Below are 21,159 nucleotides of genomic sequence, written 5' to 3' on the forward strand. Positions count from 1 at the left end.
TCATTTTAAGAAGCCAACTCAAACACGAGTCGTGACACAACAACTCCAACCGCTTTCACTCTCTGTGAGTTATGCCCAGTCGAATTTATGAGCCCAAGCATCTCCTCTCTTCCACTGGCAAAAACAACTATCAAACCTCACAGTTTGCTATGGAGACCATCTGTGCAAAAGCAGAGGAGAAACACAACAGCTTCGAGAAGGGGGATTTCCCTCCAGACGGAGGAGCTGTGGCTGCAGAACGGAGAGGGGTTTTTTTTGGGTTGTACATTCACCCTGAAACTTAGCAGGAGGACAAAAAGCCTGAGCCCAAAGAGGGGGGCGGGGCGGGGGGGGTGGGGGGGGTTGCATGAGCTCAGCGTATTAGCGAGACTCCCCGGTGAAGGAGCGCTGCCGGAGCTGGACAATTGTCTCTAGAAGTCCCTTGACACTCCCAGACAAACCCCTGTGCCAATCAAGCATTCAGTAGCCGGCTCATTCACTCCTCAGCAGCTGCTCTCGGACAAGGGTGAAAAAAAAAAAAAAAAAGAAGAAGAAGAAGAAAATACGTTTCTGATGACAGCCTGCACCAACCCCAACCTGAACAACTCTTGAATTTAAAAAAAACCAAAAAAAAAAACCCTCTCTGTGGATGGATAATGATTGGATCTCTTCTCTCAGTGCAGGTTGTTTCCCTCAGGGAGAGAAATGTGCTCCAGAAGAGGTGAGACAAGAGCGCTTTAGATCAGATCAGGAAGCGCTAATGAAGACACAGCTGTACAGCTGTCAGAGGGGCACAGCGGTCATGTGTTTGAGGTCTGTACTGGGGGGGGGGTCAACATGCATTAACTGACCTGCCTAAAACATCGCCTGTTCGCACATTGTATGTGCCTCGTTGGAAAAATGGGCAAATGCAATTCCCAAGTTCACAAAAACCTAAAAGCCAGAACACAAACCAAAACTCTATTCTTTGTCGTTTTTGACTGAGAACACGAATTTAGACGCAAAAGACGCTCATGTGCTCTTAAACAAAAAGAAAACAACCTTCTGCTAAATCTTCCTGTTCATGTTTCCTTCCATGATATTTCACACAGCTGACTCCGATAACACTGACAGTCCCAGTGCTGTGTGTGTGTGTGTGTGTGTGTGTGTGTGTGTGTGTGTGTGTGTGTGTGATGGTAGAAGCCGCGTGATTGGCCTCGCCTCAGGCAGACGTTGAGTGAGATCTGTTCGGCTCGAGTGACATCACAAGTAAGTCACACTTTGAGGAGCTCAGGAAAGACTTCATACATTGTTTTTGCAACTTCAGAACTTCTCATAAAAGATTTTGATCAAATCCATTGAAATCAGTCAGGATTTAAAAATAATAATAATTGTGAAAAAAAAAACAAGAGTCATTTCCAGTTTTAAGCTTTTAATCCCTTTTTGTACTTGAACCAACAGTTTTCCATAATGTGACGTATGCTGTTGTGTTGTTCTTGTGCTATTTTCAATGTAAGCAGTTTGTAATGAAGAGGTCCCTGTAGCAGATACAGTGTATTGATATCAGGTCAGGTTTAGCAGCAGTCTCAGCTGCAGCAGCAGGAGCAGGTGTTGTGTGAGTGACCAGGGATTAACCTGCTCTTCATGAATGGCTCAGATTTAACACGTCAGACACAGGGCTTATGTGTTAACGGGATTCCAGCCGCTGGGGAAAAAAAAAAAAAAAAAGACCCATGAGTCCAGCAGGATTCACCGTCATAAGACAGCACTGTTTCATTCACAACCGACCCGACACCGTTAACCGCCCGCGTCTGGAAAACTCACAGAAACTTCATCAATTAGAAAGAGACAAACACCCGATTCAAGACGCGGAGCTGCTCGAGTGCCAGAATAGAACATATAGACGAACCCGTCCGCCCTGAATGTAAACTGAGTCACTCAAGCTTTCCAGAGGTCTGAAAGGCTCCTTTAAGAGCGTGTGACAGTGTCGTTAGCTAACGTGTGCTACATAAAGAGCCCATATAGATGTGGTGTAAAGTGATCCAGGAGTTCCCTCGGCTGAGGTTTGAGGGTGGACTGCTGCGGACTCGGGGGGGGGGGTTCACACTTTAAGAGGTGTGAGAGAGCAGACCTGCATAGAGACATGATGCTTGTTCAATACAAACAACGTGCCACCGACAAATCCTGTTCTTAGCATTTAAAGTGATCTTGAATCAGATGACGAACACGTGAGAGGACACAATAGGATACAGTCAGCTAAAAAAAACAACCAGCTAAATGATCATTGATGAATATGAATGACACAACTGAGTAGTCATTTTATTCTGTGTTTCTATTTGATTGGTAATGAGAGTACAGAGAGATTGGTAAAACAAGGATTGAGCTGAGATGATTCAAACCTGGATAACAGCAGCTCCATGCTGCGTTTCCAAACCTCCATCTTTCACTTTTCATGAGTATAATTGACCTTAAAGCTGAAAACAATTCTTCCATTATTGAAAAATTGAACATTGAGATCAATCCTGAAAACATTCCTCCATCAGGCCTCCGAGTGAGAACAAGTCAGGAAACTCCAAAACACGCCATCTCCCTGCGTCCTGTCCGGCTATTCTGGTCGTCCTGTGAAATATTCACGACGTGCATTTAAAATTCATAAACGACCGCAGAGACGCTTCCTGACTCCAAAAATAATCCTCACAGCGTCATGCAATATGAAATATTCATCTTGATATGAACTCCTTCCTCCACGTCTGGCGAAGGAGCCATGTTGACTTTCCTCACGTGCAGCAGCTGCAGCGTGCGCTCATGTTGATGTTGTTCAACGCAGCAGCTGTACGTCTCATAACAGGAGAGAGTCCGACCGCGTGACGGAGAGACGCGGCTCTGCACAGGAGGGACGGGTCATCCCCACCGTTTACCTTTATTCAGACTTTTTTTTAATAAATATATATATATATATATATCTACTGTGGAAACCACGAGAGAATCAATCACACGCCACTTTTATGTTTGGAGTTCGGCACTTTTTCGTGCGAGAAAATGAAATCACTTGCGTGATCTGTTTTTAAAAATCATTAGCATGAGCATAAAAACAAGAGCGTGCAAACCCTGTGGCGTCCAACAAACAGCCGAAGCCCAAATATCAACATTTTCTCACGATTTGAAAACAGATGAATGCAGCAGAAGAAGCAGGACCATGATTTCAAATGATTTCACTTTTGCATGAGAAATTGGTTTGCACGCTCTTTTTTTTTTTTTTTTTTCCATATGGACATGCTGCTTTTCTTTAAAACAAGAAACATGCATGCATTAAGTCATACTAATGCCGTTGCGTTGCTGTAATGCTACTCAGTGGAGTCTGAAGTGATTTGGTATGGGACAGATCTGGTGTTCGTTATGAAGAGAGGAGCTCTGCGCTGGATCCAACACTGATGAGGGCTGAGGGACACGCCCTTTCAATAACACACACACACACACACACACACACACACACACACTACTATTCTCATCCAGAAGGAGAGGGAGTGTGAGGGGAGAAAATGAGAGAAACAGGCAGAAAAATAAGAAGAAGAGTTCATGAAAAAGTGAGTCATCGTGGAAGTCCGTCGTCGTGTCGCTCAGAGAAGTGATGTTCCCTGGAAGACGCCATGGAGCACATACGCTGCTGTAGCTCTATCCGTCTCCTTTCTCTCTAAATGGGCGTGTCTTCTGCTCCCCCCCGCGCCCCCCCCCCACTCCCCTCCCCTTCCTGCACTTCATCAGCCCTCAGAGTTTTGCCGTAGCCGCTTCATTAATTAGGAAGGTGGACGGCGTGCACGCCCAGAAACTCACCGAGCGACGTCATGTAGCAAAATCATCAAATGGACTGCGCTGATGTGTGTGTGTGTGTGTGCGCGTGTGTGTGTGTGTGTGTGTGTGTGTGTGTGTGTACACCGATGTGACCACAGATATTGTGGGCTTCAGATCCAGCTCGGCACACGAGCTGAAGTGTCACCGAAGAAAGAAAAAAAAAGCTGTGTCGATGAACGGATCCCTAAACTGTGAAATGTGTTGATGACGTTTTTTGAAACTTTAAAATGAAACGCCTCGGACTCCTTATTATGTTCTGCTTTCTTAACGCCGACGACAGTAAACTTCACCTCTGTCAGGATTGACTATTTGCTTCGAAGAGGTCAAATTGCTCCAGCGACACTTGTAACATTACAGGTGACACGTTAGACCGATGCGTGTCGGCGCGTGGCGTGTTCATCGGGGTCATGCTTGCACATTTTCCTGACATCGTCTCTGTTTTTTGTTTTTTTGAACCAACACTGGTCGACACTTTGACGATATTTGACAACATGCAGTCAATCTCAATCTCTACATCCATCCATCCATCTTCCACCGAACCTGATAGAGAAGTGTTAGAGAAGTGTTTGAATCAGTTTGAAGCGTGCACAGTGAAAAACGTCTTTTAAGGAGAAATGGAAATAGAAACAAACTCCAGTTGCAGCTTTAGTTTAGTAAAAAAACATAAAAACAAGTCACGGCCTGAGAAAAGCAAAAACGACATGAAGCTCGCTCGGCTTCATTTGGGCTTTATCAAGACACGTCTTTAGCTGCAGGGCGAGGCGTTCCTCCTGAGCTCATCTGGCAGCGTCTCAGAGAGGATGCAGGTCTGATTTATGACCCGAGTCATTCAGAGGATCTGCACGACTGTAATCAGAGACCTTTTTTTTCCTTCGACGTCTCGTCTGAGCTGCCGTTTGATGTTCAGCTGGTTCTTCACGCCGAGGTCCGTGCAAGAAGTCTCAACAAAGATGAGGAGAGAAGAAAAGAAAAGAAAAGAAAAAAAGAAGGAAGGCGGCGTAAGAAGCTGAGAATTACACGAGGTGAGGGTCAGTGTGTTTCAAAGACGAGCGTGGAGCCAAAGAGCTCAGAGCAGGACGAGGAAGTGGACGGGGACAGAAATGGGAGCACAGATGATCCGAAGGCCCCACGAGAGACGACGTCTCTCCCAGTTTCTTTTAAATGGTTTGGACGCTGCGTGACTGTTTCTAACGTCAGCCGGCGGGTGGGGTTCAAGAGAGTTCGTGTGACCTGTAGACACACACACACACACACACACACACACACAGACAGACAGACAGAAATGGGATTTATTCAAGGCGGGGCAGGTGTGACCGAGCGAACAGAAAACGTCCTGTGTGAGCTGAGGAGAGAAGAATGTCGTCTTTCAGCCGAGCGCTGACGTCGCTCGGTGGAAAGGAGTTTTGGGGTTTTATGCTGTTTGAAGTTTAACAAGGAGCCGGACAGATGTGATGTACTGACAGACGTGTTACGTCCTCTCCGGTGAAAAGCCCCCCTGTCTCGTTTTCATTCAGAGGAGGAGGCTCATATCAAAGTGCATCAAAGCATTCTCTCCGGGCTGTTTACTCCAGCAGCAGCTACACTTTACTGGAGTCCAAATTCTGAATGTCCTCCCAACAAAACCCCGTTATGTAATGACCTCGTCCACGAGTTCAAGAAAAGACGACTTAGCTCTGCAGCCATTATTCACGGGAAGGTTTTCCTCCTGTGTTGGTCCGTGGGGAGGGACAGGGGGGGAGGGGGGGACCCTGATGAATCACTGCTCCGTGTCAGAGTGTTTGTCTGTCTCTTAATCTTGGGGGGTAAATGATGAGTAAGTGTTTAGAGGAAACCCTTAGTGATAATAAGCCTTTTAATTTTCCCGTCACACACACCCTTCACTTAAACCGCGGCAGGACCAAAGAGGAGTCACGTTGGCATCGACGTCACATCTGAGGACTGAGACGGCCGTGAATCTTCTTCTATTCCTGTAGAAACAAACGCTTCAATAAAACACTGTTAACCATCGTGCATGAATCTCATTCATGTAAAGCCTCCTCAAACGTGACCCTTTAACGCACTCATTGAAATAAAATTCAACCTCAGAGTTATTGGACATAACAGAACTTTATTTCTGTTAAAATATTTTTCAAAAATTGAAATTTCCTTTCGAAAAATAAACATTGACAAAGTTACCATCAGTGACGTAGGGTGGTCTCTTTTGATTGGCTGAGGGAGGATCACGTGCTTCCCGACCTCACTGAGGTGCAGAAGGGCGGCCATATTTGATGTGTACGGAAATGACCACAAATAGGGTTAAATAAAGGGTTAACCCCTTCCTTTCAAAGCCAGAGCTAAACAACATATGCAAAGCTTCAGTAACAAGCCGACTGTTCACCACACGTGCTCATTACAGCCCGACTTAAGCAGGGCTTACGACGAGCTGGTGCAACAAGCCACTGAACTATCAAAACGTCTCCTTGTGTACGCAGAGCGAGGCCACAAACGACTCGGCAGTGAAACGTCTGGACTTCACTTTGTTTGAAACGCTGAGCTGCTTCACAGTCTCCATTAATGTGTGTTCACGTGACTCCTTTAGAACCTTTCATGTTTTTGTGACACCTCGAATTTAACGGCCGAGAGCAGAATAATGAGACGGAATCATTTTAAAAGAGGGGAAAAATAAAACGCATCCACTCTCGACACTTCGCTGGTTGTTTCAACGTCGCTCCGTCTCGTGTTTTGGTCGTGCGTTCTCTCACACAGCACATTAGAAGTAAGTAAGTCTTTATTTATACAGCACTTTTAAAACACTTTGTTACAAGGTGCCTCATAAATGCAAAAAGTAAAAAGAGGAAAACATACACAAAGAGAGAAAATAAAATAAATAAAAACGTGCCTTACATCTCGTGTTTATTTTTAAGTCTCTGACTTTTTGGTGTCAGAGACTTAAAAATAAACAGGAGATGGTCCAGACGTAAACACAGACACTCAGCGGTTAGAGGTCGCGTGTGAGATATGTCAGCAGGTGACCAAGTTTGTCCTCTTGATCGAACCTTTCTGACCCTCTTTGTTACTAAATCGCTGTGATCACACCTGTGTGGACGAACACACACGATGATGCCGATCCAACGCAGGCAGAAGAGCTCCCACGAACTCCAAGAGACGTTTTCAAGAAGGCGGATCGTTTCCTTTTCTTTATTGTGTCGTGTTTGGAAACGAAAAGTCTCCGTTGTTTTTCCATGAAGAGAGAGAGATGAAGTTGGATTGAAGTGTCAAACAGGAAGCAGACAGTCCTCATGACCAGCTGAGCTGCTTCATTCACACGACCACGATAGATTTAGAGCCAGAGGTGCTGGAAACAACTTTCCTTAAAGCGACATCCTGAATGTTTGAAATCACTTTGGGGCAGAGGAGGAGTGGAATATTAAATTCTTTATGGCGTTTTGATGTTTCCACCCTGCTTTACTTCTTCCCTCTTCAAAGGTCATTAATAAGGAAGAGCCACGTGCAGAAGATGCAAACACTGCAGAAAACAGAGCGCCTCCATCGAACACTTAAACAAACTGAGGACGAAAACCTCCAGTTCCCTTTAAGGCCAATCAAAAAACGGAATCCTGTCGGCACTATAGCTGAAACTTTACGTCGACTTCAACACCAAACAGGAAGTGAAAGAAATGGATTTCTATTCTTCAGCTCAGGGAAACGTGTGCATAATGTTTTAATATCCGAGTGTTGATCTGTGTTCTTCTTCTCTCATCGGAAATGTGTGTGTGTGTGTGTGTGTGTGTGTGTGTGTGCGTGTGTGTGTAAAGATGATTGGTTGATTCTGTATTTTATTGTTACCATCATCTTCTCAGGGACATCAGGTGGAAATTCGCTTGTTAGCAAAATCTGGCACAAAGCATCTTTTCTCTTCTGAGACTGATTCAAAGAAACTAAAGTCCTCTGAGCAAGAACACTAAAATAATTGATGTTGACTAAAGTATTCACCTCTCCAGACTGAAATGCCCACAGGAGGTTTTTTTCTTCCATAAATCAGAAATAAAAAATGAGCGGGAACAAGTCTGATGGTTTTCCTTTTTTAAAAGCGTTTTATGGTTTATTAAATGTGTCCACGCTGTAGAGATGACCATGAACACATCCAGGAAGTAGATGGTCCCTTTTCTGAGAACTGTATTAATCAGAACCAGAATCAGAAATACTTCATTCATCCCAGAGGGACGTTGGGTTGTAAGTGTTGTTTAGAGGTACAGAAATAATTTAGATGGTAACATTAGTACCAGGTAGGACTGGAATAATCGCTATATATAAGTGCAAATGACTTAAAGATGGGACATAAACATTATCTATAGTGACTAATACGTACAGTGGTTATCAGTGTGGATGCGTCTCTATCTGTAATATTTCATGGTTGGGGATGTTCAGAATTGAGAACAATCTGAAACATCTCAGACTTCCACAGAGCTCGGCTGAAGTACAGAGCTATCAGGCTCACTGGCTGAACCAAAAGTTGTCTATCTGTGACTCAGCTGAGATCGTTTGTACAGCGAAGTGGACGAGAGAGAGAGAGAGAGAGAGAGAGAGAGAGAGAGAGAGAGAGAGAGAGAGAGAGGGGCTGCTGCTGCTGCTTCCACAAACCCAGACTGAGGAGCAGATGGCTTTACCAGCAGACTCCGCTGACTGCCACTTGCTCATGAGGGGTGGGAGGAGGGGCCGGAGTGTGTGTGTGTGTGTGTGTGTGTGTGTGTGTGTGTGTCAGAGATGGTCGTGGGGCTGAGCTAGAACAACCGATTAAACATTCAATCTGCTCTGTTGAAGGGGAAGAAGATGTTTTTATTTACCAGACACAGAGAGAGAAGTTCAACATGGCAAACTAATCTTGTTTACGTTGAGTAAAGACACATCCATGTGCGCGCGCACACACACACACACACACAGACACACACACACACACACACACTGCGCTTTCACTGACGAGTAAAGTGGAATTAGGTGTCAAGGTCAGGACCAAAGGTGAGTCTCAGAGTTACATGTGAGTAACGGCAGACATGACACTTTTCCTCGGTGGAGACACTGAGGGATGAAGCTGCTGTCTTTTATGTAAGCACTGACTCAGACCAGGTGTGTGTGTGTGTGTGTGTGTGTGTGTGTGTGCGTGAGTCTGCACGACGATTTTATGACAGAAACCTGCAGCTTGTGCAGCCCTGTGTATCTTCTCATTTCACGGCTGCTTTTCATAGATTTGGATCTCTCTGTGTTTAAATGCATACACACCCAGATGAGTCTGTGACATCACCAAAAAACAGGAGTTCTCATCTTTTACCTGTTTGACTGTCCGGCCCAGTAAAAGGCGATATGTAATAAAGAAAAAAAGCAGGTTCACTTCCTATTACCGAGTGTCAGCTAGTCGTGATTAAGTGTCTCACATAAGGAAGGCAAAGACTCGCTAAACCCAGAGCTCATTAGTTCAGCACTCTATCAGTCTCATTTGGCATTGGACAAATCGAGCATGTAGACCAGAGTGCTGAATGAATGACAGCTTGGCAGTGGTTCAGTCACAGACAGTAGCAGCCATCAATGGATGCCTGGTGTTTATAGCTTCTAGGTAAAACCACTTTAATCCTTTAAGGGGAGCTGAGATCAGCTGCTAAACTGAGCAAACCTCACTCAGTCAATCCCATTGACAGAAAGGTTCCAACATGGAGTCAGGAATAGTGGCAGGCAGCCGTCACTCTGTATGCTCACTCTGCTGCACCAGGCCCAACTCTATAGGTTTGCAGTTCACCGCCCATCTGTAGCCCCCGATGGGAGTGGCTTACGTCTGCCACTCTGTCAGGTTGACGACCACTTCATGCCTCCTTTAAGACTCATCAGACTGAGCATCATGGGCCGCCAGCAAGAGCTACATTTTTCGCCCCCTACGGGAACCTGTCAGCTGGATGAGATCGAGGAACAACTCAGTGCTATCATATAAAAAAAAAAATTTTTTTAAAAAAACTTCAGAGCATGCCAGACGTTTCCGTCAGTGCGGATGTGTTGTGACCTTCGCCCAGCATTAACTGAGAGAATGCGGCGAAGTCGGCCCGTGTAACGTGAGAGGCGAAGCAGAGGTGGCGAGAGAAAAGTGGAAAGGGGAGATTATTCCTCCCGTATCCAGGTTACGGTCGTAAACACTGTCAAAGCAAGACTGAACAAGGGGAGAATGGAGGCACGAGACTGTATAATGACATGCTGACAAAGAGCAGCTCCGAGCGCAGATAAACAACTGAAGGGATTAAATGACTCTGTAGGAGCGTCGTCTGTGTTGCTATGGCTACAAGAAAGTAAGTGACTATCACACCTGCCAAAAATACCGTGCTATCTTTGACTTCTGATCTCTTAGACCAACTGGACCCCCACTCTTCTGGATTCTGATACAATAACACAACTCGTTCCTCTTGGATAATGTAAGCGTTTAATGATGTGGAGATGTGAGCGGGTTCATGTATGAGGAGACCGCCGGTGACGCTGTTCAACATCTCAGACACTTTTCTGACATTTTGCAATCCCTGACAGAATCTGTCAAGAACACTCCTGCTGTCTCCTTTTCACCTCTTCCTCTTGACACAGCAAACTCTGACCCTGTTACTATGGCAACCAGGCTGCTGCTGAAAAATCCCCCTTCTTACACTGACACTCGTTATGTTTAAAGACCAGACAAAAGTTTGGTTTTTAGGGTGAAAGAGTGATGTTACGTTTAAATGCTGAAACGGAGTCGCTGTGTGAAATATTCTTCGACGACTTGATTCATTGTGCCAAGAATCGGTGGTTTGTCAACGATCCAAATAGCCGTTAATCGTCCGCTCATCTTTCGAGGAAAAACTACAAAAAAATGACACGGACCTGCAGAGACGCTCTCCAAAAGCACACAGTGCTCTCTTCAAACCGTTCGGAGCACGCAGTGTGACGATGGAAAATGTTAGCTGCTAAAACGCTGGAGAGAAAAAAAAAGCATTGCGCCCAATAATACAGCGGAGCCAGTGTAGCTCGAGCTGTCCAGCACGGCTCTCTGAGGAGGGTGACGCAATACAGGACGGGAGGGGAGGCACAAATATGTTGACTATTACGAGCTCCAGCACCTCCCCCCCCACCCACCCCAGCACGTCCACAGCAGACCCACCCAACGCTGAGGCCCATCTGGAGTGCCTCGTGACCCGACTGATTAAAAGCAGTTGGGGCTGTCGGTGAGATACAGCCAGAGGAATGCTGAGACTGTGGAAAGGCCCGGACACATAAGTGTGTGTGTGTGTGTGTGTGTGTGTGTGTGTGTGTGTGTGTGTGTGTGTGTGTGTGTGTGTGTGTGAATTTCTGCAATGTGGATGCGATACTCATGCTGCTGCTGGTGTGTGTGTGTGTGTGTGTGTGTGTGTGTGCAATGCATCCCTTTGTGGCTTTTCAAAGCACATCATGTGTGTTTGCAGCCACATGTCCATTAGTGCGAGTCATTAGCGATCAATCAAATCAGAGAAGAGAAAAGGAAAAAAAAAAGCCCCGGAGCTTGGTTGATTGATGCTCCCACTGGGACTGACGGGATGAGTGGATGGGAGCATCTCTGCACCTGAATCACAGCTCTTTACCCAACTATTTATTGACCCCATTAGCCTCCACATACAGATAAAGGCTAATGCTGACATAGTGCTCCGAGTTATAACCATCAGCCTCCGTAGTAATCGCAACAAGCGGGAGTTTAAATCTCTCACCTCTCGCTGTCTCTCCCTGGCTCTGGTTCATCTACCCCTCCGAACCAGCAGGTATTTACAAGGTGCATCCATCGCGAGGCATCACCCGTGTCCGCTGGAGATCCAAATGGGAACCAGGCGGCGAGTGTAATCGCTGCAGATGGAGCGTGATACGAGAGTACACGGCTCGTCTTTACGGCTCTCCTCTCAATAGGGGATCCTCCCGTGCGGTCGGTGTTGAGCTTAACATGTGTTTTACTGCCTAATTGAATAATGATGCGATGAGAGATGAGGGAAAAACCACACGAGCGAGCGCTGCGCCGAAAGTCTGCCAGAGGAGGATTGTGCGGTAAAGGCCGAATACTTTGGGGTTTTTTCAGAGCGCTGTGGCGACATGACTGTCGGAGAGTATCCTCCACACAGGCCAAGAAAACGAAATCCTGACCACCCGCCCTCCCTATTGTCAAACTCTATCCATCAATGAGATCCAAATTAAAACATTTGAAATGTAGCATCTTGTGCAAGTCAATCTGTGCTTTATCATTTCGTTTAGCTAACAGAAGCCAATTCACGCCACGATAACTGGCATCAAAGCGAATGGAGTTTTTTTTCCCGCCTCATTTGTAATCTGTGTGAAATTAAACCCAGTACTGGAAGTGTCGATTCTTTTGCAGGTGTGAACTTTTATACTTAAAATGAAGAAGACGCATCTTTCCTGTTATGTGTTTCTGAAGTGATTTGTCTCCCAGTCATGAAAAAAAAAAAAAAATTTAAAAAAAAAAAAGGACAACTGATGTCAATGTGGATGAATGCCAGGCTAGACAGGAAGCGCTGACAAAGCTACGCCCCTGTCACTACCTCAGCTGACCCTCAGCAGAGTATGAAACATGACCGTAGCCACAGCAAACACAATCACAACAATTGAGCAGCGAACAGTTTCGATTTATAACCTGCGGACAGATATTCCACTCGCCTGATTTCCTCCCTCTTCGTCGACTCATCCTGGACTGGAAACAGAACTCACTTGACTCCTGTAGGAGCTGATTCGTACGAAAAGCACGCACTCACTTGCAAAGACACCCTTTTTAATTTCGAATTTTCCAAAATGAGAGCAACAACAACAACAACAACAACAACAACCGTGAAATGATGAAGAAGTCAAACACGTGCGGGACCATATGCGGACACGAAATATGACAGAGAGAAGCCTTTGGCAGACAGGTCAGAGACTGTGAAGGAAGACTCGGAGCAGGACTGAACACAGCAGGTCTCCGGGCCGTGATGACCACACCCAGGCTCAGCTGGAAACAATAAAGACCTCATCTCTCTTTCCCTCCATCCACGCTCCATTATTGTCGCTTTTTCTTACTGTAAAACGACAGCAACATCATCTTCAGGATTTCAGAATCACCTTCTGTATTTGTCTTGACGCCCGCGTTTCTTTTGTCTGGCTTCATCGTGTGGTTTTCTAATCATCCTTCATTAACCACAGAGAGGGAGCGTCCACTGCTTTTTTTTTTGCCGTCTCCCACAGTAAACACTCAGTCAACTGGTGAGCCACTCTCTCTGGCATGCAGGCCCAGGCCCCCTTCACAATACAAGCCAGAGAAAAACAGTAAAAGAGGAACAGATGGATGTCATTTGTGTTTTAAAGACAGACAATGGAATCGAGATGGCTTTCCTTGAGGTGGGGAGGGAGGCAGGCAGTAATGCACACAAAAAAAAAACCAAACAGCAAATTTGGCACCACTTTCCTGTGACGACCTCTCGTGACACTGTCAGATTGGTTTTTCTTGCAATTCATCACTGTTGATTAGTAAATCAGGGCTCAGCCTATCTCTGTGGAGCTGTCAGCGGACCTTCGGAGGTGGAGGTGCTCTGAATGCAAATGTGGTGGAGATCCATCAGCATGAGAACAAAGCGGCATGTGCGGACTGACTGATACAGGGCAGACGGCCTCATTAAGCTGTCTGTACGTGGACGTGATGAGGCCTGCACGGCTCAGTATGGTAAACACACTACATCCCAAATCTTATTTCCACTTTCATTCATGTTAATATTTAGCAATAAAGGTAAGGTTGCATTATCGATGACACTTCAAACTGTTTATTGACATGTGCTACAGTTAACCCTTTTTAATGCCGTATTATTTCTTTTAAAGGTGAAGGATTCAAACCTCTAAAATCACTGAATGAAGCATCTGTGATAGTCGTGTACATGGGGGGCTGCTAGCTGAGCTGCAGGGAAACATTAGCTAGTTTGTTTTTGGGGGTGAGGAATTTTTTCAGTCCATCAACCTGTGGCAAAAAACTCTTTAATAACATGCTGATAAAAAAAAGAAGGACTTTGGCAGTTTCAGGTTAAAAGTCTATCTTCAAGTCTTTATGGCAGACAAATGGTGATGTGTTGGGGGCTGCAAACCAAGCTGCCATTTTATTCCACATAGTTGAGAAAAGGTTAACTCTTTTTTTTTGAGGCAAAGATTTCCTCATCTTAGAAAGAGAACAGTAGCTTACGTCCAGAGTCCTTTTTAAAACTTGAAGTATTTCATTGGCAGCTCAAACGATGATTTGAAATGATAAGCGAGCGTGTTTGTGCTCAAACTGAGGCGTACTTCCTGGTTTAAGATTTCCTGCTCGAGGAACACCACTGAAGTTAAAATCTCATCTCATAAAAGTTTTTTTTAAAGTCATCTACAATTTTTTATTTTTTGATCCCAATCCCATTTAGAGATCATTTTATCGGCCGTCTCCACAAGCCGATTGAAAGCTCTGACTGGCATTAGCCAATTAGCGGCCCTTTTGCTTCAGTGCCTCGGGGCCGTGTGAGGACAGCAGGAAAATATGCCGAGCTTGTTGTTTTATGGAGGAGCTGGAAGCATGGGAGGAGAAATGAGTTCAGAATTCAGGTTTTTAATAACACACTGCAAGCAGAGTACTCGCTCGGAGCTGTTAATCCCTTTATGTAACCTAGAGCAGAATGTGAAGTGTTCGCTCTGGTGCCGGTGATAGCAGCAGTATAGAGAGGGTGACCGACACACACCAGTGATCTATGGATTCTCTGTCAGGGCTCTGCAGAGGGATTATGCCCCCCCCCTCTCCCCCCCCCCCACCTCTCTTGCACTCTCTGACTCTCTTTCATGACGTAACACCTCTCGGTAGGTTGATCGAGTATCGATGTCCACTGTGCACCTCGTGGGATTGAAGCGATGAGAAAACAAACACATGCTAAAAACAAAACAAACCAAAAAAAACCCCATCAAGACAACCACTTGTCTAGCAGCGTGCCGGTGATGGCTACGACCTCACTACGAGATAATCAAAAGGCAGGAGGATGGCCGGGCCCCAGGAGCCAATGTGTAAGCACAATGGAGATGAAAACAAAACAGCGTCTTACAAACACGGTCACACATGCTCCTCACGTGCACATGCAGCTCCGCCCACACACAATGCTCCTCCCCAGCCCTGTCTGCATTGCACCAAAGAGAGCTGCATCTTTTTTTCCGAGGCGTTTTTTTTTTTTTCATCATCTGAGCCTCAGCAGCATCTTCCGTCGTCTTCCATCTCCTTCACACACACTCTCTCTCTCTCTCTTTGCTTTTATCAGAGAAGAAAAGGCGTCTTTCTGTGCCATCTGTTTCTATGGTTCCAAGGTGACGCTCCAAGGACGAGGTGTTTTTCACGCTTTTGCTTCGCCGAGTCGCCAGATATTTTCTCTTCAGCTCGATTTCGGCTGGAAAAACCTCAACAAGCGCCATCAGAATTGTTATTTGTTTATGTGACGGTGACTTCAAAATCTGCATGAAATTAAAAAGATGTAAACATGCCAGAGTCTGCATGGATATTTATTTGCATATTTATAATTTTTAGACAGTTGAAGACAAAAAGAAATGCAATTTCTGTGGAAAAAAACACAGAAGGAAATAGGAGAAACAGCCACATGGGTATGTTTACTGCAGCACCGTGCACATATGCTGGAGGGATTATGTCTGTGTGCCTGCGTGGGGAGGGGGGGGGGAGTGTGGCAGCATGAGGTGAATCAGCATTCTGTTCACGTTGCTTTCACTACAAAAAACCTCGCCGAACTGCTGAGGAGGACGAGAGCGCAGCCCGAATTTATGACCACAGGCAAAGATGCTGTGAGTCCACAGTGAAGAAAAAAAACCTGCTACTCTGCAGCTGGATGCGGTTACGATGACACAGCAGAAGTAGGGAGAGGGATGTCTTGCATTTCTGTGACGCTGCGGATCAAATATGACGCTTTTCTGAGGCACTGAAACGTCTTTACAGATATTCATTTAAAGTGCGAGCTCTGGCATTCTGACAACTTTGATAGTATTTTTTTTTGTAATTTTCTTGTTTTCTACTTTTTTTTTTTCTAGTTTTATCCCCGTCTAATAACGTCTTTATTTTAAAAAAATAAAAAAAATAAAAAAACACTATGGAACTATACAGAAAAACAAAAAATAAAACAATCCTGTCAGCGTATGTCAGAGGTTCAGGTTGGTCTGAATAATCTGTGTCATGAAGCTCAAACTGCCCTCTGTGTTTAAACATTAACCTGTCTCAGTGGGGGGTATTAAGACTTCATGAGTTTAACGCCTCGGTACATCCTAACTCACTGTTACAACACATGTCCTCATATCCTTTCCTTTTTCTCTCCTTTTCCATCCAGACTATGTTCAGAACACAAATGTCTCCCAAAATCAATTCAATCAAAGTTTAACTGCAAACAGGCTCGGTGAACACACGAGGCAATGTTTGCCGAGTCATCGCTACGAAGGCTTACGTAAAACGTGAATAATTGTAACGTCTTCATGAAGTGCTCTGCTGTAATGAAAGGCCACAGAGCATGCAGAATAAGAAGAAAGAAGAAGACTAAAAGTACCAAAATATATACATGTAGGTGAGTCCTAATAGAGAGAGAGATCTTTAGATAAGACCGTGACCTCATTAAGGACTACACAAAGATATCAAGTTCGAGGAGAAAATCCTTTAGATGGATTGATTTAATGTCTGAGATAAGTCTACAAGGAGTTTGTAAGAGCACTATCAGGGTTCAGACTTTGTGGGCTGTAAAAATAAATTTATCAGCTATCACTGCAGACTGGATTTGCTCCAGAGGCAAATGTTCAACCACGAGGCTGATTTAAGTTCAGATCTCCGCTCGGGACTGATTTGAAACTTTTTTTTTTTTTTACGACTCTCCGTCCCCTCCCTTTTTCCCGCCTCACTCTCTGCCCCTTCGGCTGCTTTCTTATGCTAATGGACGGGCGATTGTGTGAGCCAAAAGCCTGGAATTCCTGCCCACAAAGGAGAGATGGAGTTGGAAGGAGAGAGGAGAGAAAGGGACAGACGGACAGAGAGAGAAACGAGACAAAAGTGGGCTGATGCGCATCAGAGGCCCCAAGAGTTTGCTACAAAAGGTACATAGCCCGGGGCTGCTTCTCCGCACTGAGCTATGTTTAGTTCAGTAATATTCATTACAATGCATCAAGGCCTAAAAGGACGCATCCAAATAGTTCAACATGTGCACCACACCCACAGATTTTCCAATCATTTCCTCCTGAAAACTCTCCGGGGATTTTATTCATGCACAGAGATCCTGAAGCTGCTCGTGAGAGCGTACACGGCTAAAACGTTTAACCACGACTTCAACCGATTCAATTCCATCGGGGCGAGCCGACGTGTAAATGCAGCGCGATACATTCAGGGACTTCAGCTCGAGCTCGTGGGCAGGTGCCATGATGTTCACCAGGATGTTCTTCTGATCACCAGGATGTTTCTTTCTCACTTGTTCGTTGACCCTGGACGCATTGATACACAGGCAAGAAATGTTTGGTTGTTCTGTCCGCCATCTTGGATTTCTCCACCACATTTTGCCTCCTGCACCCACCGTCCCCATCCCATTTGGAAAGAACTTTTTGACGGGTAGTTTTTTTTTTTGGGATACTCCACGGCATTTTGTAGCTCACTGATAACCTTCTGATTCGCCTCGTGGTTTTAGCACTTGAAACTAATGAATCACTTTGATACACATTTCTGGCTTGCCTTGTGAAAGTCATTGGGGAAGCACATTGGATGCCACCCCTCCTGTGCTGGGTGTGCTCCATCACTGCACAGGCTCCCAGTGCACCAAACAAAGAGACAAACCCTCCACTCTCAAAATCCAGCCAGCCACCTTGCCGACCCCTCAGAGACAGAGAGCAGGTGGGCCAATTAGTGTCCCCTGGGTCCCCCCCCCCCCTCCACCCACCCAGATGCTAGCAAAGCCCGGTATAATTGGTTTCCTCATCTATGAATTATTAATCCTGTTCGCTCTTTGAGGTTTTTGACAGGGGAGGGTCAGGACAGTGCACCCTCTGACACTTAGACTCTCCAGTTTAAACCCACCAGAGTCATGTCAAAACCAGTCCACAGAGTCATGTCAAAACCAGTCCACAGAGTCAAGTGATGACACTCGAACAGATCCAAGAAACACCACAGAAACATCCACTTCACAGATAATCACTCCTCTTCAGAAACCGATAACCGATGGGTGAGGTCACTAAGACTACATCCAAATTTAACAGGCGTTTTGTGTCGTCCAAAGTCACATCAACTAGGGACAGAAATGGAGTTATGATTGGGTAAACGTGTCGATTCAGACACAACCTTTGTTTCCTTGGAAGTCCTCGTTTTAGAGATTAACAAACGAACCATCATTTTTAGTGTCAATAACTAAAAATATCCACCACTCTTTCGATTTGATCTTGTAGTTATAGTTTTGTTATACTTTTGTTTTTTTGCTCTGATACTGGAAAGAATGTGATTGCTCACAGGAATACTAAAGACAACAACAAGCCAAATATCTTTGTCAGGCCACCACATTAGTAACGCTGTGGCCTCGCTGCTATTGGTGGCGGTGTTGTTGTTTTCCCCAGCTCCCGTCTCTCTGTGTCTCACACCAGGTGTTAGCCTGTAAATATTTCATGAGGCCTCAGTGCTGAGCCACTGGGTGCACAAAGGGCCGTTTTCAGCAACCTCGGAGAGGCAGAGGCACTCGGGGAAACAGAGGCCTGTCAGTTCAGCTCGGGACGCAAACAATTTTCAGCAGTGCTAAAATTAAATTAGGGGAAGGGGCATACCAGAGAGCAGGGAGAAAACTCTGCCGCATTGCTCCGCACGGCCAGACTTCTTTACTCCTCACATCAGGCGTTCGATGGTGAAATGAAAGAAGGGGAGAGGGGGGGGGAAAAGAAATGCAGGAAACAATGAGCCGTCTGTGTGTTTCCAGTAAGCTGAAAAGGCATGACAGAGATATGAAGTGTTAGCGAGGGTGCCAAGTTGACTTCTGTGCATATGGAGACAAGCGGACACACACAAGACATCTCCACAAAGAGCATTGTATGACACAGATAATGTCCACATTCACTGGGGTATATACCATGTTCTGAACATAGAAGGGAGACAACCTTTGCCCCCTTGAACTTAACATCTCGTCCATTAAAGATGAACATCCTCCCGTGGACTTTAAGCAGCAGGCCTTTGATCTTCAACTGCACCCGCATGTGTGACGCTTTCCAAACGGCATCTGATCCGATATTCCCAAAAGATTTTCTATGTTAAAATCAGGACGTTCCCAAGACGAAGTCTGGTGTGAATTGGAGCCAATAGAGAGAGAGATATGCAAGCCAAGGATCACCCGCTTAATCAGATCATTCCAGAACTGAAGAAGTGGATTCAGTTTTATGTCAGGCCACCTGAGGCTGCATTAGCTATTCTGTCTGCAAGAGCAGGGACACTCAGAGGTCAGCATGCCAAGCACTCCAGAGTCTCCTGTTCCACACTGCACTACTCAATGAACTCTGGCTATTAATACACGAGATGTCAGGGATGCCTTTCCCGGAGAACTCCAGCCAGCGACGGTGGACAGAGTGGGAGGCAAAGGCAGGCTCATAAGAAGGGTGAGAGAGGGCGACCGAAGCTCCACCTGCTTCAACAACAACAACCCTTGATTACTTCTTCACTGCCTCTGTAACCACAACAGGATGTCAACTTGATGGATAGCCTCGAGTTGAGTGTTTCTGCGGACACAATTTTTGTCTTTGGAGCCAAATAAGACGATATTTGAACAAGAGCGTCGACAGTTCGTAGACACAGGCGTTCTACATGGCTCCATGACGTACAAAGGGAACATCCTGCAGTATTAAAGACAACTCCAAACTAGGAGTTACTAACAAATTAAAACATAGTTTGAAGCCCTTTTAACTGAGACATTTTGACATCATGAACTTCCAAACAACTGGAAATCTTTTAAAAGGAAACTTCCAGAAAAGAGTTGAAGGCACTTCTGCATTGACTCCACTGTCGAAGCCCAGAGGCTAGTAAAATTCTTACACACAGTCAAAGCGCCTCATGTTCGCTTCATCTCATTAGACGCCACAATTGTGTCCATTTATCCATTTTTAGTGACGTAGTACTTTGGATGTTTGGTATGTGTTTTAATCACAAGCAACTTCTGGTTACTTCAGCCAATAACTTCCTTTACGACCAAGAATGTGAATGCTTAAAATGCTAAATGCTAAAATGCTAATGCTATAAAAAATATGGAACACGAACGATGAAATGAAGACCGAACTGACCTGATTGTTCCAGGCACAGTACAGATCGCAGATCAGGCTCCAGTTGTTGTTGACCATACAGTCCAGAACTTTAAGATGAGACATTTCAATCCGAGCAGCGCAGACACCTGCCCCTCAGCTGTGTGTACCAAACCCCGCTGAGCACCGCTTGCACCCTGCTGCTCTCCGACGCCACCTTGACGGGGGGGGGGGGGGGGGGATCATCAGCTGCATGCGGCGAAGGGCGCATCTACGTGCACATATGCAAGCCCAGCAGGCATCCTGTATCTGCTGCAGCCGTCGCCCCCGACACGCTTCATTAGCAATATATGCTAATGACTCGTGCTGCGCAAAAACTCTGGGGATTATTTCATCAACAAAAACAAAAATAGGAAAAAAAAAAGAATCTTCCACAGACAGGGATGCAGAAAATAAAGTTGTCAGCAGTCCGGAGAGACAAAGTCCACTTGGTTATGGCAGTGCAGGAGAGGTATTTCCATGGTAACGCAGGAAAATGCCGACTCACCGGTGGAGGAGAGTAATAACTGAGATGGATGAGGCTGCACTTCACTCGTCTCTCTTTTTGATCCGCTCTGTCTTCCTTCCTGTGACGGTGTCTCCTCCAGCTGGCTGTGCCACCCGGTGCTCGTCTCTGCAGCGGTACCAGGCTGAGGCAGCCCAGCAAAGCAGAGCAGAGCTGCAAAGGCTCACTCTAAATCATCAGGCCGCAATGCAGGACAGAAGATTTCTCTCTCTCTTTTGGACACAGCCAAGAAAAGAGACGCTCGCTGCCTCTGATTCACCTCTCTCTCTGATGTCTCGTTTCAACACGAACACGCACCTGTGCATGCTCTCCTGCCTCTTGCTCCAGACCTGAATGATGGCCCGGCAATGCGGGACTCTATCCCCTTTATTTATTTCCTTACTTTGCAAAAAAAATAATAAATAAATAAATAAATCTTCACCCTCCTGTGCAAGGCAAGAAGAATACCGCAGCCCCCACCGCTACAGAGCAAAGCAGCCGTCCCTCTGGAGTGAATCAACATCAAG

General features: G+C 45.6%; 1 protein-coding gene across 4 annotated transcripts in view; it reads right to left on the bottom strand.

Moving 5' to 3' along the window:
* Positions 1-21,159, bottom strand: part of arhgap21a (Rho GTPase activating protein 21a) — a 78,224-nt gene that overhangs the window by 47,265 nt on the left and 9,800 nt on the right. The window contains exon 1 of one of the 4 annotated variants that reach the window (XM_079361762.1): positions 20,131-21,019. The exons of the other annotated variants lie outside the window; for them this stretch is intronic. Within the exon in view, the coding sequence (XP_079217888.1) occupies positions 20,131-20,214 (84 nt within the window). The 5' untranslated portion in view covers positions 20,215-21,019. Of the gene's footprint in view, positions 1-20,130; positions 21,020-21,159 lie in introns of those variants that run through there. 4 annotated transcript variants of the gene reach the window in all.

Source organism: Symphodus melops (assembly GCF_947650265.1).
Source record: "Symphodus melops genome assembly, chromosome: 14".
Classification (NCBI taxonomy): Eukaryota; Metazoa; Chordata; class Actinopteri; order Labriformes; family Labridae; genus Symphodus; species Symphodus melops.